Source organism: Leptodactylus fuscus, chromosome 1 (genome assembly GCF_031893055.1).
Source record: "Leptodactylus fuscus isolate aLepFus1 chromosome 1, aLepFus1.hap2, whole genome shotgun sequence".
NCBI lineage: Eukaryota > Metazoa > Chordata > Amphibia > Anura > Leptodactylidae > Leptodactylus > Leptodactylus fuscus.
The window spans coordinates 353,303,818-353,324,590 of NC_134265.1; the positions used below are offsets into that span (position 1 = coordinate 353,303,818).

Below are 20,773 nucleotides of genomic sequence, written 5' to 3' on the forward strand. Positions count from 1 at the left end.
TTAATTTTTAGTCCCCTCATCTCTCCAATAAAAAAATTCAAAAGTGGTCAAAAATTTGTATGTGCCCCAAAATGGTGCCGATCAAAACTACAGCTCACCCAGAAGAAACAAGCCCTCACACAGCTTTGCTTCCATCATTGCTTTAATCCACCATATAAAGTTATTATGCTATATTTACTGCATAATAATGCTGCACAAACAACTCCCCCCCCCCCCATAAATAGATATTCTTTTAAATTTCTCTGTGGTGTCTTAAAAAAGAAAAAAATACAACTTGTCCCACCAAAAAAAAAAAAAGCCCTCGAATGGCTGTCTTGCTGGATATATTTTCAAAAAGTTGCTTCTTGAAAGGCAGGATGAAAATGTACGATGAAAAATAAAAATTGCAGTGATGGGGGCTACTGTATAGAAGGTGCAGGGATGGGGGTTTGCTGTATGGACCCTGCAGTTATAGAGGCTGTTGTACGGACACTGCAGTGATGGGGGGCCTTCTGTACAGACGCTGCAGTTATAGAGGCTGCTGTGCTTTGTTTGTGGCAGAATCGATGATGCATGTCTATCTGTATGTTCACACTGAGCAGTCTGGTTCTGCTGTGGACGGTCACTGTGCGGGTTGTCAGACTCCTTTGTGTGTCTGATCTTAGTGTCACTGCCCCCGGGTGATCTTAAGGACTATGAAATATTTTTGTACGGTTTTTCTTCTTCCATTCTATAATATAATACGTCTATAAATACTGTGAGCGCCTTTCCCTTTAAGCAATATTAGTCAGACTAGACTCAGGATGAACCAGATCTGCCGAAACAGCCAAAAAACAACCCCCAATATCGCAATGTGAAAAGGTGACACATACAGTAGAGCGTGGGAGGTGAGAGGACAACTGCTCTACTTATGGTGGACTCACCCAGGGTGTAAGGCAGAGACTGAAACTTAAATGGATTATTACACAGAGGAGAGGAAAGAAAAGGTATCTTAACGTTCTAAATTTATAGAGTGGACAGGGCAGAGAAGGAGAGGTAGAGACTGAGAAGGAAAGGTGGAGAAGGAGAGGTAGAGACTGAGAAGGAAAGGTGGAGAAGGAGAGGTAGAGACTGAGAAGGAAAGGTGGAGAAGGAGAGGTGGAGACAGCGAAGGAAAGGTGAAGACGGAGAAGGAGAGGTGGAGACGGTGAAGGAAAGGTGGAGACAGCGAAGGAGAGGTGGAGAAGGAGAGGTGTAAATTGAGAGGTGCAGACTAGGGTTGAGCCGATCTTGAAATTTCAGAATCTTTTTTAAAATCCTATTTCCGATCATTTTCCATCCAAACCCGATCCCAATGCAAGTCAATGGGATTTTTTTTTAATAATAGAAGTTTGGATTTTAAAAACGATCCTATTCACTATACAGCATGGAGTCCAAAAATTGAATGCTTCAATTTTTGGACTCTATGCTGTGTAGTGATTAAAAAAAAAAAATCCCCCGGCTACTTAGTCCCCCTGGTGTCTACTTACCTGCACACATCCGCTGCCGCTCCCCGTTCTCAGTCCGGTCCTCTCTCATTGACATGCCTTCAGAGCACCGTGCGCGCCCCCACCTCCCTAGGCTAGTGTTAGAAATGATGGGAGTAGGCGGGGCTTGTTGTGGCTTAGGAGAGTGCATCACTCATGTCTCCCCTCCCAGTACCTGCCCACACTCTCCTAAGCCTCAAGCCCCGCCTTCTCCCAGCATCTCTAACACTAGTCTAGGGAGGTGGGGGCGTGCACGGCGCTCTGAAGGCCTGTGAAGGAGAAAGCAGAGGAGCGAGAACAATGGGGAGCGGCAGCGGATCTGTGCAGGTAAGTTGAGCGGCACAGAGTGATTTACCACAGCCTGCCACTCTTCTGCTTCGTCCCTGTTTTACCGTATACTCAGCTCAGCTCTGCTACATCTGAGATGTAGCAGAGCTGAGTATACAGCACAGCAGGGAGGAAACAGAAGAGTGGTACGATCCCATAGGAATGAATGGATGCAGCCGGCATGCAGGGTGTTAAGCGGTGTGTCGGCCGCTTCCATTCATTCCTATGGGTGCGTGCTCTCTCATCTGATACTATAGCTTTTCCCACAGTGATTGGCCAGTAGCCAAGCATTGTGGGAAATAACCTCCGACCTCGATCCCGCCGGAAAAGATCGGGATCAGAATTCCAATCGTGATCGTGAAATTTACTCGATCACCGATCAGAATCCAAACATTTCCGATCCTGATCACTCAACCCTAGTGGACACTGAAAAGCAGAGGTTAAATGGGCTCTATCAGCAAAATCATGCTGATAGAGCCCCACATATGCGTGAATAGCCTTTAAAAAGGCTATTCAGGCATCGGTAATGTTATATTAAACTACCCTCCCGTTTTAAAAAAATAACCTAAAAAAGAATGTGCTCTACTTACGGATCGTGCACGCTGGGCGGGCATTCAGGGTGTGTCTTCATCTTCATCCCCGCCTCTTCTTCCTCCGATGTCCTCCGGTCCCGTCCTCCGGCGCTCGCTCGCGGACACTGATATGAAAAACGGCCTGGGCGCATGCGCAGTAGCATGCGGCTTCTACTACGGCTACTGCGCATGCGCCCCGGCTATCATTGTCCGTTCGCGAGCGCTGGAGGAAGACGGGACCGGAGGACATCGGAGGAAGAAGAGGCGGGGATGAAGATGAAGACACACCCTGAATGCCCGCCCAGCGTGCACGTTCGGTAAGTAGAGCACATTCTTTTTTTATACAAACACAAAACTGGAACAGGCCAGATGGTTATCGACACTCAACATATCCAACTACAGGTTCAAATATAAAAAATATATACCTTTATTAACACAATGTTAAAATTATATACATCAATATAGAGAAATACACATATACTGGACAGATGCAAAACACCGTATAAAACAGTACACATAGATGAATCTTAGTGAAATAGTATTGCACATATATATATATATATATATATATATATATATATATATATATATAGTAAGATGAACTACACCTGATGCAACCTCCACAAACAATTTATTAAATAATCACACTACCCGAATGCAGCTAAACTACTCTCCTGGTATTGACTAAGCATGTATATAGTCATAATATCCTGATTGCAGAAAGAACACTCTCCTTAATTCCACATAAAGTCAGAAAGAAGAAGGAAGAAGGCTTAGCGTGCCGAAACGTACGTCGGGCTGACAAACAGACACTAGGTGTTCTTGCTTTACATCACAGTGATTCTATATGGGTAAGATGGCATATTTCTTCTTGATGTAGACCTATCCTTATTGTATTTTACATTATGTGTGCATTATACCTGCGGCTCTGCCTCCCTGATGACAATATGTTGTAAACATGGGTTTATCCCTGTTCCTGCTTCGGAAATACATATTATTGGTCATTTTCTGACTTTATGTGGAATTAAGGAGAGTGTTCTTTCTGCAATCAGGATATTATGACTATATACATGCTTAGTCAATACTAGGAGAGTAGTTTAGCTGCATTCGGGTAGTGTGATTATTTAATAAATTGTTTGTGGAGGTTGCATCAGGTGTAGTTCATCTTACTGTGTGTATATATATATATATATATATATATATATATATATATATATATATGTGCAATACTATTTCACTAAGATTCATCTATGTGTACTGTTTTATACGGTGTTTTGCATCTGTCCAGTATATGTGTATTTCTCTATATTGATGTATATAATTTTAACATTGTGTTAATAAAGGTATATATTTTTTATATTTGAACCTGTAGTTGGATATGTTGAGTGTCGATAAACCATCTGGCCTGTTCCAGTTTTGTGTTTGTATATCTATGTTTGTGGTTTAAGACATGCTAGGTTTGAAGGGCTTAATGAGGGAGGGAGGTAGGATTGAATTATGATGTGTTATACCTATTCCTCCAATAGATGTGCTATACTTTTGGTATATTTACACATTCTTTTTTAGGTTATTATTTTAAAACGGGGGGTAGTGTAATATAACTTTACCGATGCCTGAATAGCCTTTTTAAAGGTTATTCATGCATATGTGGGGCTGTATCAGCATGATTTTGCTGATAGAGCCCCTTTAAAGGGATTACCTAGAAAGAGAGAAGGGAAAGAGGGAGTGACTAAAGACAGTGAGAATTGTGAGAAAAAGAGAGCGCTGGAGAGATCAGACACAGATCTATTAGACAGACCTGCATATTACAGAGAAATAGAGAGACGGTGAGATTAAAGAAAAGGTGTACAGTCATGGCCAAAAGTTTTGAGAATGATACAAATATTAATTTTTACAAAGTCTACTGCTTCAGTTTTCCTAATGGCAATTTGCATATACTCCAGAATGGTATAAAGAGTGATCAGCTTAACAGCAATTACTTGCAAAGTCAATATTTGCCTAGAAAATGAACTTTATCCCCCAAAACACATTTCAACATCATTGCAGCCCTGCCTTAAAAGGACCAGCTAACATCGTTTCAGTGATTGCTCCATTAACACAGGTGTGGGTGTTGATGAGGACAGGGCTGGAGATCAATCTGTCATGATTAAGTAAGAATGACACCACTGGACACTTTAGAAGGAGGCTGGTGCTTGGCATCATTGTTTCTCTTCTGTTAACCATGGTTCTCTCTAAAGAAACACGTGCAGTCATCATTGCGCTGCACAAAAGTGGCCTAACAGGGAAGAGTATCGCAGCTAGAAAGATTGCACCTCAGTTAACAATCTATCGCATCATCAAGAACTTCAAGGAAAGAGGTTCCATTGTTGGCAAAAAGGCTCCAGGGCGCCCAAGAAAGACCAGCAAGTGCCAGGGTCGTCTCTTAAAAGTGTTTCAGCTGCGGGATCGGGCTACCAGCAGTGCAGAGCTTGCTCAGGAATGGCAGAAGGCAGGTGTGAGTGCATCTGCACGCACTGTGAGGCGGAGAATCTTGGAGCAAGGCCTGGTCTCAAGGAGGGCAGCAAAGAAGCCACTTCTCTCCAGAAAAAACATCAGGGACAGACTGATATTCTGCAAAAGGTACAGGGAGTGGACTGCTGAGGACTGGGGTAAAGTCATTTTCTCTAATGAATCCCCGTTTCGATTGTTTGGGACATCTGGAAAACAGCTTATTCGGAGGAGACGAGGTGAGCGCTACCACCAGTCTTGTCTCATGCCAACTGTAAAGCATCCTGAAACCATTCATGTGTGGGGTTGCTTCTCAGCCAAGGGAATCGGCTCTCTCAGTCTTGCCTAAAAACACAGCCATGAATAAAGAATGGGACCAGAATGTCCGCCAAGATCAACTTCTCCCAACCGTCCAAGAGCAGTTTGGCCATCAACAATGCCTTTTCCAGCATGATGGAGCACCTTGCCATAAAGCAAAGGGGATAACTAAATGGCTCAGGGAACAAAACATAGAGATTTTGGGTCCATGGCCTGGAAACTCCCCAGATCTTAATCCTATTGAGAACTTGTGGTCAATCATCAAGAGACGGATGGACAAACAAAAACCTACAAATTCTGACAAAATGCAAGCATTGATTGTGCAAGAATGGATGGCTATCAGTCAGGATTTGGTCCAGAAGTTGATTGAGAGCATGCCAGGGAGAATTGCAGAGGTCCTGAAGAAGAAGGGTCAACACTGCAAATATTGCAACGCTGCAGTAACTCCTTCTAACTGTCACTATAAGCTTTTGTTACTCATAATATGATTGCAATTCTATTTCTGTATGTGATAAAAACATCTGACAAACACACAGAAAAACCAGAGGGCAGCAGATCATGTGACAATAGAAGATTTGTGTCATTCTCAAAACTTTTGGCCATGACTGTATTCTGCCCTATACACACTATGTAGGTAAAGTTGACGGAATCTGCCAATTTGGAGAGTCCTTCCATCTATATGTGGCCCCTCACTCCACCACCAGAGCGGTCAGCAGGGACTATACTCACCCTCACTAATGAGATCTCACCCTTGACCAGAAAGAGCCTACGTGTGTATGGGGGAGGGGTGGGGGGGAATAGGGAGATATTCGATATAGATAGATATATGGAGAAAAAGTGACCCTATACAATACCATACACACACTGCCCATAGATAGACGATGTATACATAGAGGTGATAGGTAAGAGTCTATAGACATAGATAGATTAGATAGATAGATTATATGTGGGGTGTGACTATGATAATCTGCACCCTGTACATTATATATGAGGTGTGACTATGATAATCTGCCCCTGTACATTATATATGAGGTGTGACTATGATAATCTGCACCCTGTACATTATATATGAGGTGTGACTATGATAATCTGCACCCTGTACATTATATATGGGGTGTGACTATGATAATCTGCCCCCTGTACATTATATATGGGGTGTGACTATGATAATCTGCACCCTGTACATTATATATGAGGTGTGACTATGATAATCTGCACCTTGTACATTATATATGAGGTGTGACTATGATAATCTGCACCCTGTACATTATATATGAGGTGTGACTATGATAATCTGCCCCCTGTACATTATATATGGGGTGTGACTATGATAATCTGCCCCCTGTACATTATATATGAGGTGTGACGATGATAATCTGCCCCCTGTACATTATATATGAGGTGTGACGATGATAATCTGCACCCTGTACATTATATATGAGGTGTGACGATGATAATCTGCACCTTGTACATTATATATGGGGTGTGACTATGATAATCTGCCCCTGTACATTATATATGAGGTGTGACTATGATAATCTGCACCTTGTACATTATATATGAGGTGTGACTATGATAATCTTCCCCCTGTACATTATATATGAGGTGTGACTATGATAATCTGCCCCTGTACGTTATATATGAGGTGTGACGATGATAATCTGCCCCTGTACATTGTATATGGGGTGTGACTATGATAATCTGCACCTTATACATTATATATGAGGTGTGACTATGATAATCTTCCCCCTGTACGTTATATATGAGGTGTGACTATGATAATCTGCCCCTGTACGTTATATATGAGGTGTGACGATGATAATCTGCACCCTGTACATTATATATGAGGTGTGACGATGATAATCTGCACCCTGTACATTATATATGGGGTGTGACTATGATAATCTGCCCCCTGTACATTATATATGAGGTGTGACTATGATAATCTGCCCCCTGTACATTATATATGGGGTGTGACTATGATAATCTGCACCCTGTACATTATATATGAGGTGTGACTATGATAATCTGCACCCTGTACATTATATATGGGGTGTGACTATGATAATCTGCACCCTGTACATTATATATGAGGTGTGACTATGATAATCTGCACCTTGTACATTATATATGGGGTGTGACTATGATAATCTGCCCCTGTACATTATATATGGGGTGTGACTATGATAATCTGCACCCTGTACATTATATATGGGGTGTGACTATGATAATCTGCACCCTGTACGTTATATATGGGGTGTGACTATGATAATCTGCACCCTGTACATTATATATGGGGTGTGACTATGATAATCTGCACCCTGTACGTTATATATGAGGTGTGACTATGATAATCTGCCCCTGTACATTATATATGAGGTGTGACTATGATAATCTGCCCCCTGTACATTATATATGGGTTGTGACTATGATAATCTGCACCCTGTACATTATATGAGTTGTGACGATGATAATCTGCCCCCTGTACATTATATATGAGGTGTGACTATGATAATCTGCCCCCTGTACATTATATATGGGGTGTGACTATGATAATCTGCCCCCTGTACATTATATATGGGGTGTGACTATGATAATCTGCACCCTGTGCATTATATATGAGGTGTGACTATGATAATCTGCACCCTGTACGTTATATATGGGGTGTGACTATGATAATCTGCACCCTGTACATTATATATGAGGTGTGACTATGATAATCTGCCCCCTGTACATTATATATGGGGTGTGACTATGATAATCTGCACCCTGTACGTTATATATGGGGTGTGACTATGATAATCTGCACCCTGTACATTATATATGGGGTGTGACTATGATAATCTGCACCTTGTACATTATATATGGGGTGTGACTATGATAATCTGCACCCTGTACATTATATATGAGGTGTGACTATGATAATCTGCACCCTGTACATTATATATGGGGTGTGACTATGATAATCTGCACCCTGTACATTATATATGGGGTGTGACTATGATAATCTGCACCTTGTACATCCTGGGATGTGTCTATGGTAATCTGCACTATATAAGCCCTGTGCAGACGATGTGGGTTCCTCTCTGAGCCTCGGTCTGTCTCTGTTTCTGGAGACCTGTGTGACAATGTCTGAGATTTATCTAGAAGCCTCACCCGTGTCTTATATTCCCTATAGGAGGAAGAAAGGAGGAAAGCCAAGGAGGAGCAGGAGAAGCGAGAGCATGAGGAGTACCTGAAACTGAAGGAGAGCTTCACGGTGGAGGAGGAAGGGGTGGCCGAGACCATGGACGAGGAACAGGTACCCGACTTTGTGACAATCTCAGCTCTGCTCCATCTCTGTGTATAGCTTACATAGCTTTATGGTTGTAGGTGAAGATTTCAGACCGGCGCAAACTATTGCACAAAAATATTTGCAAAAAGTTTTATAGTCGGAAGAAATGTATACAGAAATCTATAGGTGTATATAATCTATACTGCTGCATCATCTGGTAATCTGGAAGTCTGATGTCCTGGCGCCTGATTCCATCACAAGAAATATTCTGACGAAATATTCTAGTGTTCAGATTACTTTATAATCTGGAAAATAATGGCGGATTAAAGGGATGTTGCGTGGAGTGGAATTTCATCTAAAATATAGTTACAATAGGTTTTTCCCAGTAATCGTGCACAATTGAAGCTGGATTATATTTTGTGTACCGAAAAAAAAAAAAAATTTGTGATCCCCCAAAATTTATTTTATTTTTGTAAATTCCTAAAATTTTTATTAAGCTTCTGTTTTCTGAGTTACTCTACAAGTGGTCTATGTATTAAATGAAGGGCTCCAAAAGTAGGTATATATTGTGTGCGTCTGTCATATTAGAAGAATTTTTTTTTTTTTTTTTAATTATTTGAAAAATTTTTTTGAATTTTTTTGATTCCCCCCCCAGTATAGAACATTATCTCTATATAAAGAAATATAGGTGAGGATTAGCTACATTCCAGAATTCAGACATCTATAAAAACATTTGAAAATAGTTTTTCTCAACTTTTTGGCCAAATTTTTTTGCGTTTTTTTTTTTTTTTTTTTTTTTTTTTTTTGCCAATTGGAATTTTTTTTCCCGTTTATTGGTGTAAAATAATTATCCAATCCGATTTAAAAAAAAAAAAAAAAAAAAAAAAAAAAAAAATTGTGTTTAATGTTACTCCAGTTAGTGCAAGGTGTAGAACATGGCGTAAGCTTACAGGGCAGATCTGTTAGATTTAAACTGCCCATACACAGCAGATCTTTATCTGCAGATCCAGCTCAGTTTTGTAGCATCTGCTGTTAATCTTACGTGTAGACGTAATATTGGTAGATTTCACGAAATTTAGTTGGATTTGCAAAGGTTCTCACTTTTTTTTTTTTTTTTTTTTTTTTTTTTTATGGGCAGTTGACGAGCCAAATTTTTCAAATATTTTAAAAATTTTGAGCAATTTGGCGCAAATTATGGTAACACCGACCCCGGCAAAACTGACTTTAATCATTCCCTTATTCCCTTCATGATAAGAATCAGGATATCCCAACTGTAGTGTTTGTTTTTTTTTTTTTTTTTTTTTTTTTTTTTTTAGGGTTTTCCATTGGCAAGGCTACAAGCCATAACAGGAACAAAAATATTTTCATGACTTAAAGGTCCCTGATTTTTTTTTTTTTTTTTTGGATATCTAAAATATTAAATATTAAAACTACAGTATAGGTAAAAAATGGAAAAATAACTAAAAAGTTACGTAAACGCTTTTAGAACTTTTAAATAGGACGAACATTTTTTAAAAAATCGAAGAAAAGAAATGATACAGTCTATAAAATTTCACCTACAGATAGAACCTGAAAAAAGCATGAGCTATGTTGATACTGGATCATATGAAGGACCCAGTGGCGCCCAACCAACCCCACCATCATGGCGTCCGCCGCTTTAGCGCCTTCTTCATTCTTACAAAGCCGTCCAGGCCCCGATGACGTAAGAGGAATTTTCCCTCGTCCTCATCGTCCTTTACATCACATTGATGCTGCTCAATTAAAAAAAAAAAACCTTTTGTAGGCCTAAAGCATCGGTCTGGATAATATTACCTCTTGTTTGACAACGTCATGGGGACATGGGCCCGTTTTTTTTTTAATTTTTTTATCCAGTTTCTGTAGAAAAGATTGGCATCGCTGTGAAGTTTTTGAATAGATAGATGTCGCGTATTAACTTTACCATACAGTCCGGTTTTCTAATATTTCCATAAGAAATTTTGGTTGATTTTGTAATTTTTGATGTCCAGTACATAGAAATAAATTTACTTGGCAGGTCTGGGTTTTTTTTTTTTTGTTTTTTTTAAATAATTTATTTTTTTTACACATTATCAATGATAATTTTATTTTATTTTTAAAACTAGCTCAGAATACATTTGGGGAAAAAAAAAAACATGGCCACCTCTTACTTCTCCCATTTCCATCCTTACCACCACTGGTCTCTGCTTTCTGGTTCCTCTCAACACTCAGATCTGTGGCCAGTGATTGGTTGATCAGCCATTTCCTGTGTGTTGAGAAGGACCAGGAAGTAGAGACTTGAATTTTATTTTTTATTTTTTTTAAAGATGCCGTATTCAGAGTTAAAGTTAAGTTAAAAAAGTTCTGTGTTAAAAATAAAAATTATCTATCTATCTAGTGGACACCCCCTTTGTCAAATTTTTTTTATTAGTATTAATACTAATTATTATTTTCATTATCTATGATTTTATTTTTGTACTTTGGCATAGATACATTTTTTTTAGTTTTTGTTATCAGTTGTAATTATCCTTTTTTTTTTTTTTTTACTTTTTTTTTAACCTTTTTAGGCTTTTTTTTTTTTTTTTATTGCAATGAAATAAATTCACATACACGTCTCTGTTTTTCAATCCCGTGTCGTCCTATTGAAGGTACAATATGGTCAGACTTTTGGGTTTTATTTTTTATTTTCTGAATTTCCTCTTAACCTTTATTAGTCCTTTTGACCCCGCGACCTCTTCTAAAATCATCCAATCTTATTATTTTATTTTATTTATTTTTTTTTTAATCTCTATTTTTAGACTTTTTATTTTACTTTTGACTTGAGTGAAGTGAACTTTTATAATCCCACTTTGTGGTGGGCGTCTTGCCGGCCCGTTGATCTCATCATGTGAATTTTCTGAGGTTATGAAACCACTTGTTTCTTCTGTAAACTTTTTGAAAAAAAGAAAAAAAAAAAAACCCCATCTGACTCTGTATCGGTGACCTTCAGGCTTACTGTTTGTACTGAACACTTGCGAACCCCCACGCCAGGCGACTTGTTGTGACCACATCTGAACAACAGAGCTGAGAAGTCGTGGTTAACCCATTCACTGCTCTGGTCTCTTAAATGTAAGGATGTGCGTATACTTCTACTGTATTTTGTCCCAGGTCCGGTCCTCTTATTGTAGAGCTGCGGTTATGTCTCCCTTTGTCTTTGGAGATGATCCCATTGACTTAAAATTCTTCCCACAGAATCAAGGAACTGTGAAACTCCTTGCCGCCATGTTAGCTCCTTCTAATTAAATTATATTCCCTTAAAGGGATTTTTTTTACCAGAACCCATCGTACGAATCCAAAAGTGCAGATAGATAGGTTAGGGTCACCTGAATCCAGCAGTGTTTTCCCCGTGTGAATCGGTGCCTCCGTTGCGGAGATATAATCTTTTTGCATATATGCAAATGAGCTCGGTGGAGCCACAAGGGGCGCTGCCATTTTTAAAATCTCTTATTTACACATAGTTCGGGGGATATTGTCACTCCTTAGGGAGAGACCACCATATAGGTGTGTGGAGATTTGTTAAGCCTTTAGCACTCCACTTTGCAAGGAACTATGGGAAGAATATGCAAATCCGCCTTCCATGATGTAATTAGGAAGACAGTTGCTGCCTCATTGTTGCAAACCAATAGAGGGCGCTCACTGGAATGTGCAAGCCCGTCTTAAGACAGGATTCCAGTGAAATAACCCAATAATGGCTGCTCCCTTTAGCCTCATGCCCGACCTTCCAAGAGGCCTTTGTTTAGCAATGACGCTGGGATTATTACCAGGTTATAGTCTCTCATTATTGGGTTATTTCACTGGAATCCTGTCTTAAGACAGGCTTGCACATTCCAGTGAGCGCCCTCTATTGGTTTGCAACAATGAGGCAGCAACTGTCTTCCTAATTACATCATGGAAGGCAGATTTGCATATTCTTCCCATAGTTCCTTGCAAAGTGGAGTGCTAAAGGCTTAACAAGTCTCCACACACCTATATGGTGGTCTCTCCCTAAGGAGTGACAATATCCCCTTAACCCTGTCTAAGCCTCTCACCTATACCAGGTTATAGTCCTCTCTACATCGGGCTGATGAGATCCAACCAGATCGAAACAGCTGTCCTCGATTGAGAGACTATACCTGGTAATAATCCCAGCGTCATTGCTAAACAAAGGCCTCTTGGAAGGTCGGGCATGAGGCTAAAGGGAGCAGCCATTATTGCGTTATTTCACTGGAATCCTGTCTTAAGACAGGCTTGCACATTCCAGTGAGCGCCCTCTATTGGTTTGCAACAATGAGGCAGCAACTGTCTTCCTAATTACATCATGGAAGGCGGATTTGCATATTCTTCCCATAGTTATTTACACATAGACAAACCTCGCGATATCTCGGCAACGGAGTCAGCCATTCACAAGGGGAAAACAGCGTTTGGTTCAGGTGTCCCTAACCTATCTATCTGCGGGCTGGGTTCTTATGTTGTCTGGTGACACATTCCCTTTAAGTAAAAGGGGAACAAATACTATAATAGATCATTTAGACTAGGATATATAGATCAAGAAATTCTGTTCGGAATACAAATTTTTTTTTTTTTTTTTTTTTTTTTTTTTTAAATATAGATCGTGAAATAAATATTTTCTTTGCAAATAAATTTTTCTTCCTTTCATGGCTTCTCTGTGAGAATTTTTTTTTTTTTTTAAAAATTCTCTACATGGTTGCTTTATTTAATAAAGGAGATCTCACTTTCGGGGGACCCAGACTCCAATATGTATTTTTTGAAAAACTATAGACGATCAGTCCTCCTACCTTGGTCTCAGGTCTGTGATCATGACTGCCGTGACCTCTTCACTACTTATGCAAAGCGCCAAACATTGTTCAGTGGTTGTTCTTGATATTGCAGCTCAGCCCCATTCAATTGAATAGGACTGAGCCGCAACATGACCATGAGACCCATAGACGTGATATCACTGGCATGAGAAGAGGAAATGGAGTTCAATGTGATAGTCCCGGACATCCCCTTTAAAGGGATTGTCCCTCTATAGACTTCTATTGTCAATAGTGGATGTTGTGATGCGTCACAATGGGTGTTCTCTATAGAGGTGTTATCTTCTATTGTAATCCTGGAAAGTGTGCTTGTGATGTAAATCAGTGTAAATATAATTTTTCCTAAACTATAGATAGTGATGTGGAAAATTAAATGAAATATTTTGAAATTAAATTTTTTTTTTTTTTTTCTAGTTTATAAAATTTCTCCTTTTTCCGCTTTCTTCCAGACTCGCAGTTTTCTCACAGAGTTCATTAACTACATTAAGGTAAGTGGGTAACACATAGTTATTTTACTTCATTTAAAGGGATATTCCCTGACTTTTATATTGATGGCCTATCTTTAGAATAGGTCCCCTTCACTGTATGCCAGGCACAGCGCCGTACATAGAGCAGTGGCTGTATCAGGTATTACAGTTCACTTCCATTCACTTTACGGGACTGAGCTGCAGAAGGATAACATGACCGGCGGATGTAACGTCAGTCACTAAGAAGAGTCTGTGATGTTTGGGTAAGCTCTTTTCCATCATGGCGTTGCTTGTCCAGGGTGCAGCACAGAAGATGGAGATGATTCCTGGCAGGTCCGAGCCCTGAGAACTGAATTCCATGGACTGTTCCAGTACATCACCTGCAGCCCTTGGAGTTTAGTCCTCCAGCTCGGCTGCCCATGACGTCACGGCTAATAACATCGCACCGACCATTGGTCCCGTCTCTCTCGACTTCCTTTTGGTGTCTCAGTTATTAAACAACGAAATAGGCTAAAGTCACATGATGTGCGTAGGACCTCTAAAGGCGGCCATGTTGTATTAGTGGTATATATATATATATATATATATATATATATATATATATATCTATCTAACTGGGTAAGAACGGAAACTCTTAGGCCACACCCATGTACCTCAATACATGTCAGAAATGCCTTACTGTCCTCTGTTAGAGTGCAGCCGAAGCCTGTGCTGACCTTGGCAACCAAGCAGCATTCAGAGGTAGCAGTCCTTAAAGGGATTCTCCCGGGAGTCTTTTTTTTTAACTCACTTCCTCCAGGGGTTTTTGGGTACTGTATATAGGGGCTCTTGGCAGCTTCTGACCTCGGATCATGTGATCAGAACCAGCCCATCCCCTGGGATGCTCCGCCTCCTCTGTCCTCTCCAATTTTGACTGGTAGTGCAATGGGGCTGGCTGACTGCAGTAAAACCAACCCCCATACATAGCACAAATCACTAGTGGTGAAAACGGGAAGAGGACAGACAAGGTGGCGCGACCCAGAGGCTGGGTCCTGGTTCCAATCATGTGATCCAGAGTCAAAACCAGCCCGGAAATCCCTTGTTATGGCATCTACAACCCCCTGGAAGAAGCAAGTCAAAATGACCCTCTAGAGAACTCCTTTAAAATCAAGTCTGGCGTGTTGCTGGTGCAGAAACGTGTCAGGAGTCTTAGTGGGAAGCTGCCTGGCAATTCAAATGAATTCAAATGAATGTCCAGGCAGCGCCTCCCAGGCGGATTGCTCAGTCCATCTGACTGTTAACTCTGCCACATCTTTAGAGATGAATAGGGTTGAGCGATCGTGTTCGGAAAAGATCGGATTCTGATCAGCGATGGAGAAAATTTCACAATCGCCATCGGAATTCCGATCACAATCTTTTTAGGTGGGATCGAGATCGGTGATTATTTCCCACAATGCTTTGCTACTGGCCAAGCATTGTGGGAAAAGCTAACAATGTTAGCCTTCACACTGAGTATATGCTCTGCTCATTCTGAGTGGAGTGTATACTCAGTGTGAAGGCTCCGCTGCGGTTCCATAGGAATGAATGGAAGCAGCCGGCACACAGCCTTAACCCCCTGCGCGCCGGCTGCGTCCATTCATTCTAATGAGAGACTAAACTAACATCTCTAGTAGTTACTTACCTGCAGAGATGGCTGGTCCGGTGCCCGGTGTTCTCGTTCTTCTTCGCCTTGCTGCCCCCGCCTCCCAGGTTAGTGTTTAAAGAGCTAGGAAGAAGGCGGGGCTTGTGGCTTAGAGTGTGGGCGGGTACAGGGCGGGGAGACGTAACATCTCCCCTCCCAGTACCCGCCCACACTCTCCTAACCTGGGAGGCGGGGCAGCGAGGTGAAGAAAATGAGAACACCGGGCACCGGAGCAGCCATCTCTGCAGGTAAGTGGACACCAGGGGGGAATAAGTAGCCAGAGGATTAATAAAAAATCCTCTGGCTACTTAATGATTAAAAAAAATCACTACACAGCGTGGATGCTAATAATTAAAGCGTTCCATTGTTAGATTCCATGTTGTATAGTGAGTAGGATTGCTTTTAAAATCCAATCTCCGATTAGTAAAAAAATCCCATTGACTTACATTGGGATCGAGATCGGGTTCGAGTGAAAAATGATCGGAAATCGGATTTCAAAATCGATCCTGAAAAGTCAAGATCGGCTCAACCCCAGAGATGAAACATCTAATTTGTATGATTTCCTAAGCTGCCCGCTAGGTGCGGCTCTTCAGTGCTGCTTGGTTGCTGCGGTCAGCACAGGCCTCAGCCATAGGGGCATTTCTGAGATGGTAGCGCTCAGGCGACTATAACTCTGGGGAAATCTAGCCCTCTGTGGGCCTGGTTTATTTTGCCATATGAAAGTTAAGTCTGATCACTTTCACAGCAAATTTCAAGGTTCACATCAGAGTCCCCCACCATCAGCATGCTTTATTGGGGTCTGAATCAGTGTTTTGTTGGTGGTGGTCCAGCCCCTGGGACCGTCACCGATCAGTACAGTGAAGGTGAATAGAGAAAGCTGGAGCCTAGGAGCCGGTGTGAACAATGAACAGGATACTTTTATTCCGTTTTGTATGAAAAAAAAAAAAAATTTGTAAACTTCATAAATTCCTATTTGAATATCATTTCATCTGAAAACACATTGGAAAGCAGGATCTTGGTAAAGCTGGGTGAGGAGCCCTGTTGGTGCTGATCATGAGAATTGGGTCGGGCGCTAGTTCTGCTGAATGCACCTGCCGTCATAACTCCACCCGGGGTGGGGTTATGATGGCAGGTGCTCTTGTAGTACAGTTTAAGGGGTTCTCTGCCTTTTATGACACATTCTGCAGCTTTCTATCAGGGCAGGATTTTTGCTTCTGTTGCAAACCCTCAGCTGTGAGAAGTATTAGAAAGATCCGGAGCCCCCCTTTATACTTGCTCGCATCCCACCCAGCACCTCTATTGTCTCTCTCTCTCTCTTTTAGGCCTCTAAAGTGGTTATCCTGGAAGATCTGGGGGCGCATTTTGGACTCAGAGCTCAGGTAAGTGACCATTTAAAGGGAATGACAAGAACATAGCCCTTTAATTTAGGACATATGAACCCTTAAAAGGGGGTACCGGGACTATGATCTAGATCGCTGTGACCACTTCTCTACTTACCAGGCATAGCGCCATACAGAGTATAGTGGCCATACTTAGTATTGCAGCTCTTCCTCATTCACTTGCATAGGATTGAGTTACAGCACTGTCATGTGACCAATGGACGTCATGTCACTGACCCGAGCAGAGGATGTGGGGGTCAGTATCATAGTCTCAGGCAATCCCTTTAAGGAGGACAAGCTGGCCAAATGCTGTATTAATGTACAGGTACTCGCCTTTCTATTCCCGTGCCGATCCAGCACCGCTGCTCCAGTTCTCCCCAGTGTTCTGTCCAGTTATCCCATGTGACCATGAAGGCCAGTGATTGGCTCAGACGGTCATGTGGAGTAGTCGGGCACATCATTGTGGCAATGAGCAGCGGCGGGTGGGAGTAAGTAAGGCTTCCATGACGTTGCATGCATTTTTGGTATGTAAATTAGAAAAAAAATGGCTGCCAAATTGCAAACTCAGCTCTGCTATATCCATCGGTTTATATCAACACTGCATTGTTGCTGTAATAAGGTGTTTCTTTGTCTCTGACCTCTCCTGTGCTCTCTCATGGACAGGACGCCATCAGCCGGATACAGGACCTACTGGCGGACGGCTCCATTACAGGTGAGGGTGATGTTGGAGATGTTTGGCAGTGGTATGGACGACACTCAAGGGGATCAGTTCTGGAAAAAATCTGTAAAACCAAAATCTGGTTGTGGCTGCCTTGCATTGTATGAGATGTAGTGTATTCTGCTGAAGAGAGAACTCAGAGTAGATACTGCAGAGAGAAACTGGTGTAGTCAAAGCCTCAGTCACACCATAATCTCTTAAAGGGGACCTCTCACCACCTCTAACTCTTCTCATCCATCAATAGGCGCTGCTCCACTGATTCTAGAACAGTTGGAATTTTTCCTCTAGCCCCCTCCTTTCCTGAGCTATCGGCGCTGTTTGTTTTTGCACATAGTATTCTCTCTACAATCAGGTGGGCGGTCCTGGATTGGAGCAGGTAGTCTGGGACCGCCCACCTGACACAATTAGCCTGATTGCTCAGGAACGGTTGGGGTTAGAGAAAAATAGCCAACTGTTCCGGAATCAGTGGAGCGGCAGCTCTTAAAGGATGTGAAGAGTTGGAGGTGGTGACGCATCCCTTTAAATCAGAGCAGTAATGTGATTGGCTGCTGTAGGAGACGGCTGTAGGTTTCTAGCCGATCCTCTGCACACACATAGAGCAGGCGTTATATTAGTGCGTACGATGTACAGGCCCTGGACTAGCAGGTAGTGAGATTTCCTGCTGCGTAAACAGAGGCCTCCAGCATTGTGGCTGCAGCTCTAGCTGTGACTGTAGTATAAGGGCTGTTCTTCTGCTCACCTTGTATGTACTGCCCCCTTATGGCCATTCTATCCTCTTCCTCCCACAGGTGTAATAGACGACAGAGGGAAGTTCATCTACATCACATCGGAGGAGATGGCGGCCGTGGCGCAGTTCATCCGCCAGAGGGGCCGGGTCTCCATCTCTGAGCTGGCTCAGGCCACAAACAAACTCATCAACCTGAACCCCGAGCCCAGCGCCGCCCCCCTGCCGGTGTCTTAGATGCCTGGATCTGTATTTTGTGAGGATTGCGGTGTGTGTGGAGCGGGCTCCCCTGTTACCTGTACATGTCAGGCGGGATGGTCGCAGCATTAAAAGACTGAAATCCTCTGCGTGCGGTCACATGACTTCTTGTACACTTTCTTAAAGGGACATGGCAACTGGCTAATAAGGTACCATTGGATGTGCGCAGATGTGTGCGTGTTATCTGTCTTATACTCCAGTCACATCCAGAGCTGCACTCACACCTTTTCACCCTACATGGTCTATACTTGGCCTGTCCAGTCTCCCCACAGTTACAATATGTCTTATACCCTAGTCAGACCCAAAGCTGCATTCACTGCTTTAGAGACCAGATGATCTGGAGTCATAATTTGGTTTTGTACTCCAGTCGCTTCCAGAGCTGCATTCACAGCCTTACAAATGATATGAGTTGTAGTGACCTCTCCTATGCTATAGTCACATCCGGAGCTGAATCTGCACCTTTTCACGCTACACGATCTGGAGTTATAACCCGTTCTATACTGCAGTTACATCCAAAGCTGCATCACATCTCTTAAAGCTATATGACCTGATGTAAGAAGCCATCGTATACTCCAGTCACATCAACAGCTGCATTTACACCACATCACATAGTTTGGAAAGGAGTTACAATATGTTTTATACTGTAGTCACATCTAGAGCTGCATCCACAATTTTTCAGACTATTTGATCTGAATTTAGAATCCGTCTTATACTTCAATCACATCCAGAGCTGCATCCACACCATTTCAGATCTTGTATTATACTCCAGTCACATCTAGAGCTGCATTCACAGCTTTCCAGACTACATGGTCTGGAGTTCCAACATGTCTTATACTCCAATCACATTCAAAGCTACATTCACAGCTTTTAAGTCTACGTGATCTACAGTAACAATCTCTTGTACTCCAGTCACTTCTAGAGCTGCACTGTCAGTTTTCAAGTTCACATAATCTACAGTTCGTACAATACTCCAGTCACATCCAGAGCTGCAGCCACACCTTTTCAAACTACATCATCTGCAACTAGATTGAGTCGTGTACTCCAAACACATCCAGAGCTGCATTCACAGATTTATAGACAGCAGGATCTAGAGCTCCATCCTGTGTACAGACACATCCAGCTCCAGACACATCCAGAGCTGCACAGATAGACATAATGCTGGCATTGGGTCCCTGGTCACAGAACGCTCGGGGAATTCATGCAGGATTCTCTATGGTCTTCTGCTCCAATCACATCCCAAGCTGCATTAAGAACATCACAAACTGGAAATCTTTTGACCGTTCTATATTATTAAAGGGGAATGCAAATGCTGAAAAATGACACATTGTGGGTTAATATGACCCCTCCCCGAGCGCCCCTTTAACATGCCCTGCTGCACTGCATTGTGGGGGATGAAGCGTCTGTACGCACGGTGCATGGTGTGAATACATCCTGAAGTCAAACTATAGATGCAGCTTTGAGTGCGAACTAGAGTATAAAACCTCTATAGCTCCTCCTGAGTGACTCCGCCTCCACACAATCCCTTTAATATTTTAGATGTTCTTCGGTTGGGACCCTTACCCATTATGGATATAGAGGGGTCTGTGGCCCCTGCGGTGACAGTGGTCAGCAATGTGTTGGGGAACTACAACTCCCAGCATGCAGCAGGCACAGCACTGAGCAGCTCTGCCAGAAGTACCACACTGCACCTAGTGGCCATTCTGTATATTGCTTCAGGATTCAGTAGTGCTGTCTGTTCAGCTATAGAGCTGTGTATATTCTTACCTAGCACAGTGCTGCCACCTAGTGGCCATTCTGTATATTGCTTCAGGATTCAGTAGTGCTGTCTGTTCAGCTATAGAGCTGTGTATATTCTTACCTAGCACAATGCTGCCACCTAGTGGCCATTCTGTATATTCCTTCTCAGGATTCAGTACTGCTGTCTGTCTGCTCCGCTATAGAGCTGTGTATATTCTTACTAGCACAATGCTGCCACCTAGTGGCCATTCTGTATATTCCTTCTCAGGATTCAGTACTGCTGTCTGTCTGCTCCGCTATAGAGCTGTGTATATTCTTACTAGCACAATGCTGCCACCTAGTGGCCATTCTGTATATTCCTTCTCAGGATTCAGTACTGCTGTCTGTCTGCTCAGCTATAGAGCTGTGTATATTCTTACCTAGCACAATGCTGCCACCTAGTGGCCATTCTGTATATTCCTTCTCAGGATTCAGTACTGCTGTCTGTCTGTTCAGCTATAGAGCTGTGTATATTCTTACTAGCACAATGCTGCCACCTAGTG

General features: G+C 42.2%; 1 protein-coding gene across 1 annotated transcript in view; it reads left to right on the plus strand.

Annotated features, from left to right (window-relative positions):
- DDRGK1 (DDRGK domain containing 1) overlaps positions 1–20,165 on the plus strand; it is a 38,082-nt gene extending 17,917 nt beyond the window's left edge. The window contains exons 5-9 of the mRNA XM_075261796.1: positions 8,367–8,489; positions 13,738–13,776; positions 16,738–16,794; positions 17,458–17,506; positions 18,301–20,165. Of these exons, the coding sequence (XP_075117897.1) occupies positions 8,367–8,489; positions 13,738–13,776; positions 16,738–16,794; positions 17,458–17,506; positions 18,301–18,473 (441 nt within the window). The 3' untranslated portion in view covers positions 18,474–20,165. The remainder of the gene's footprint in view (positions 1–8,366; positions 8,490–13,737; positions 13,777–16,737; positions 16,795–17,457; positions 17,507–18,300) is intronic.
- The last annotated feature ends 608 nt before the right edge of the window (positions 20,166–20,773 follow it).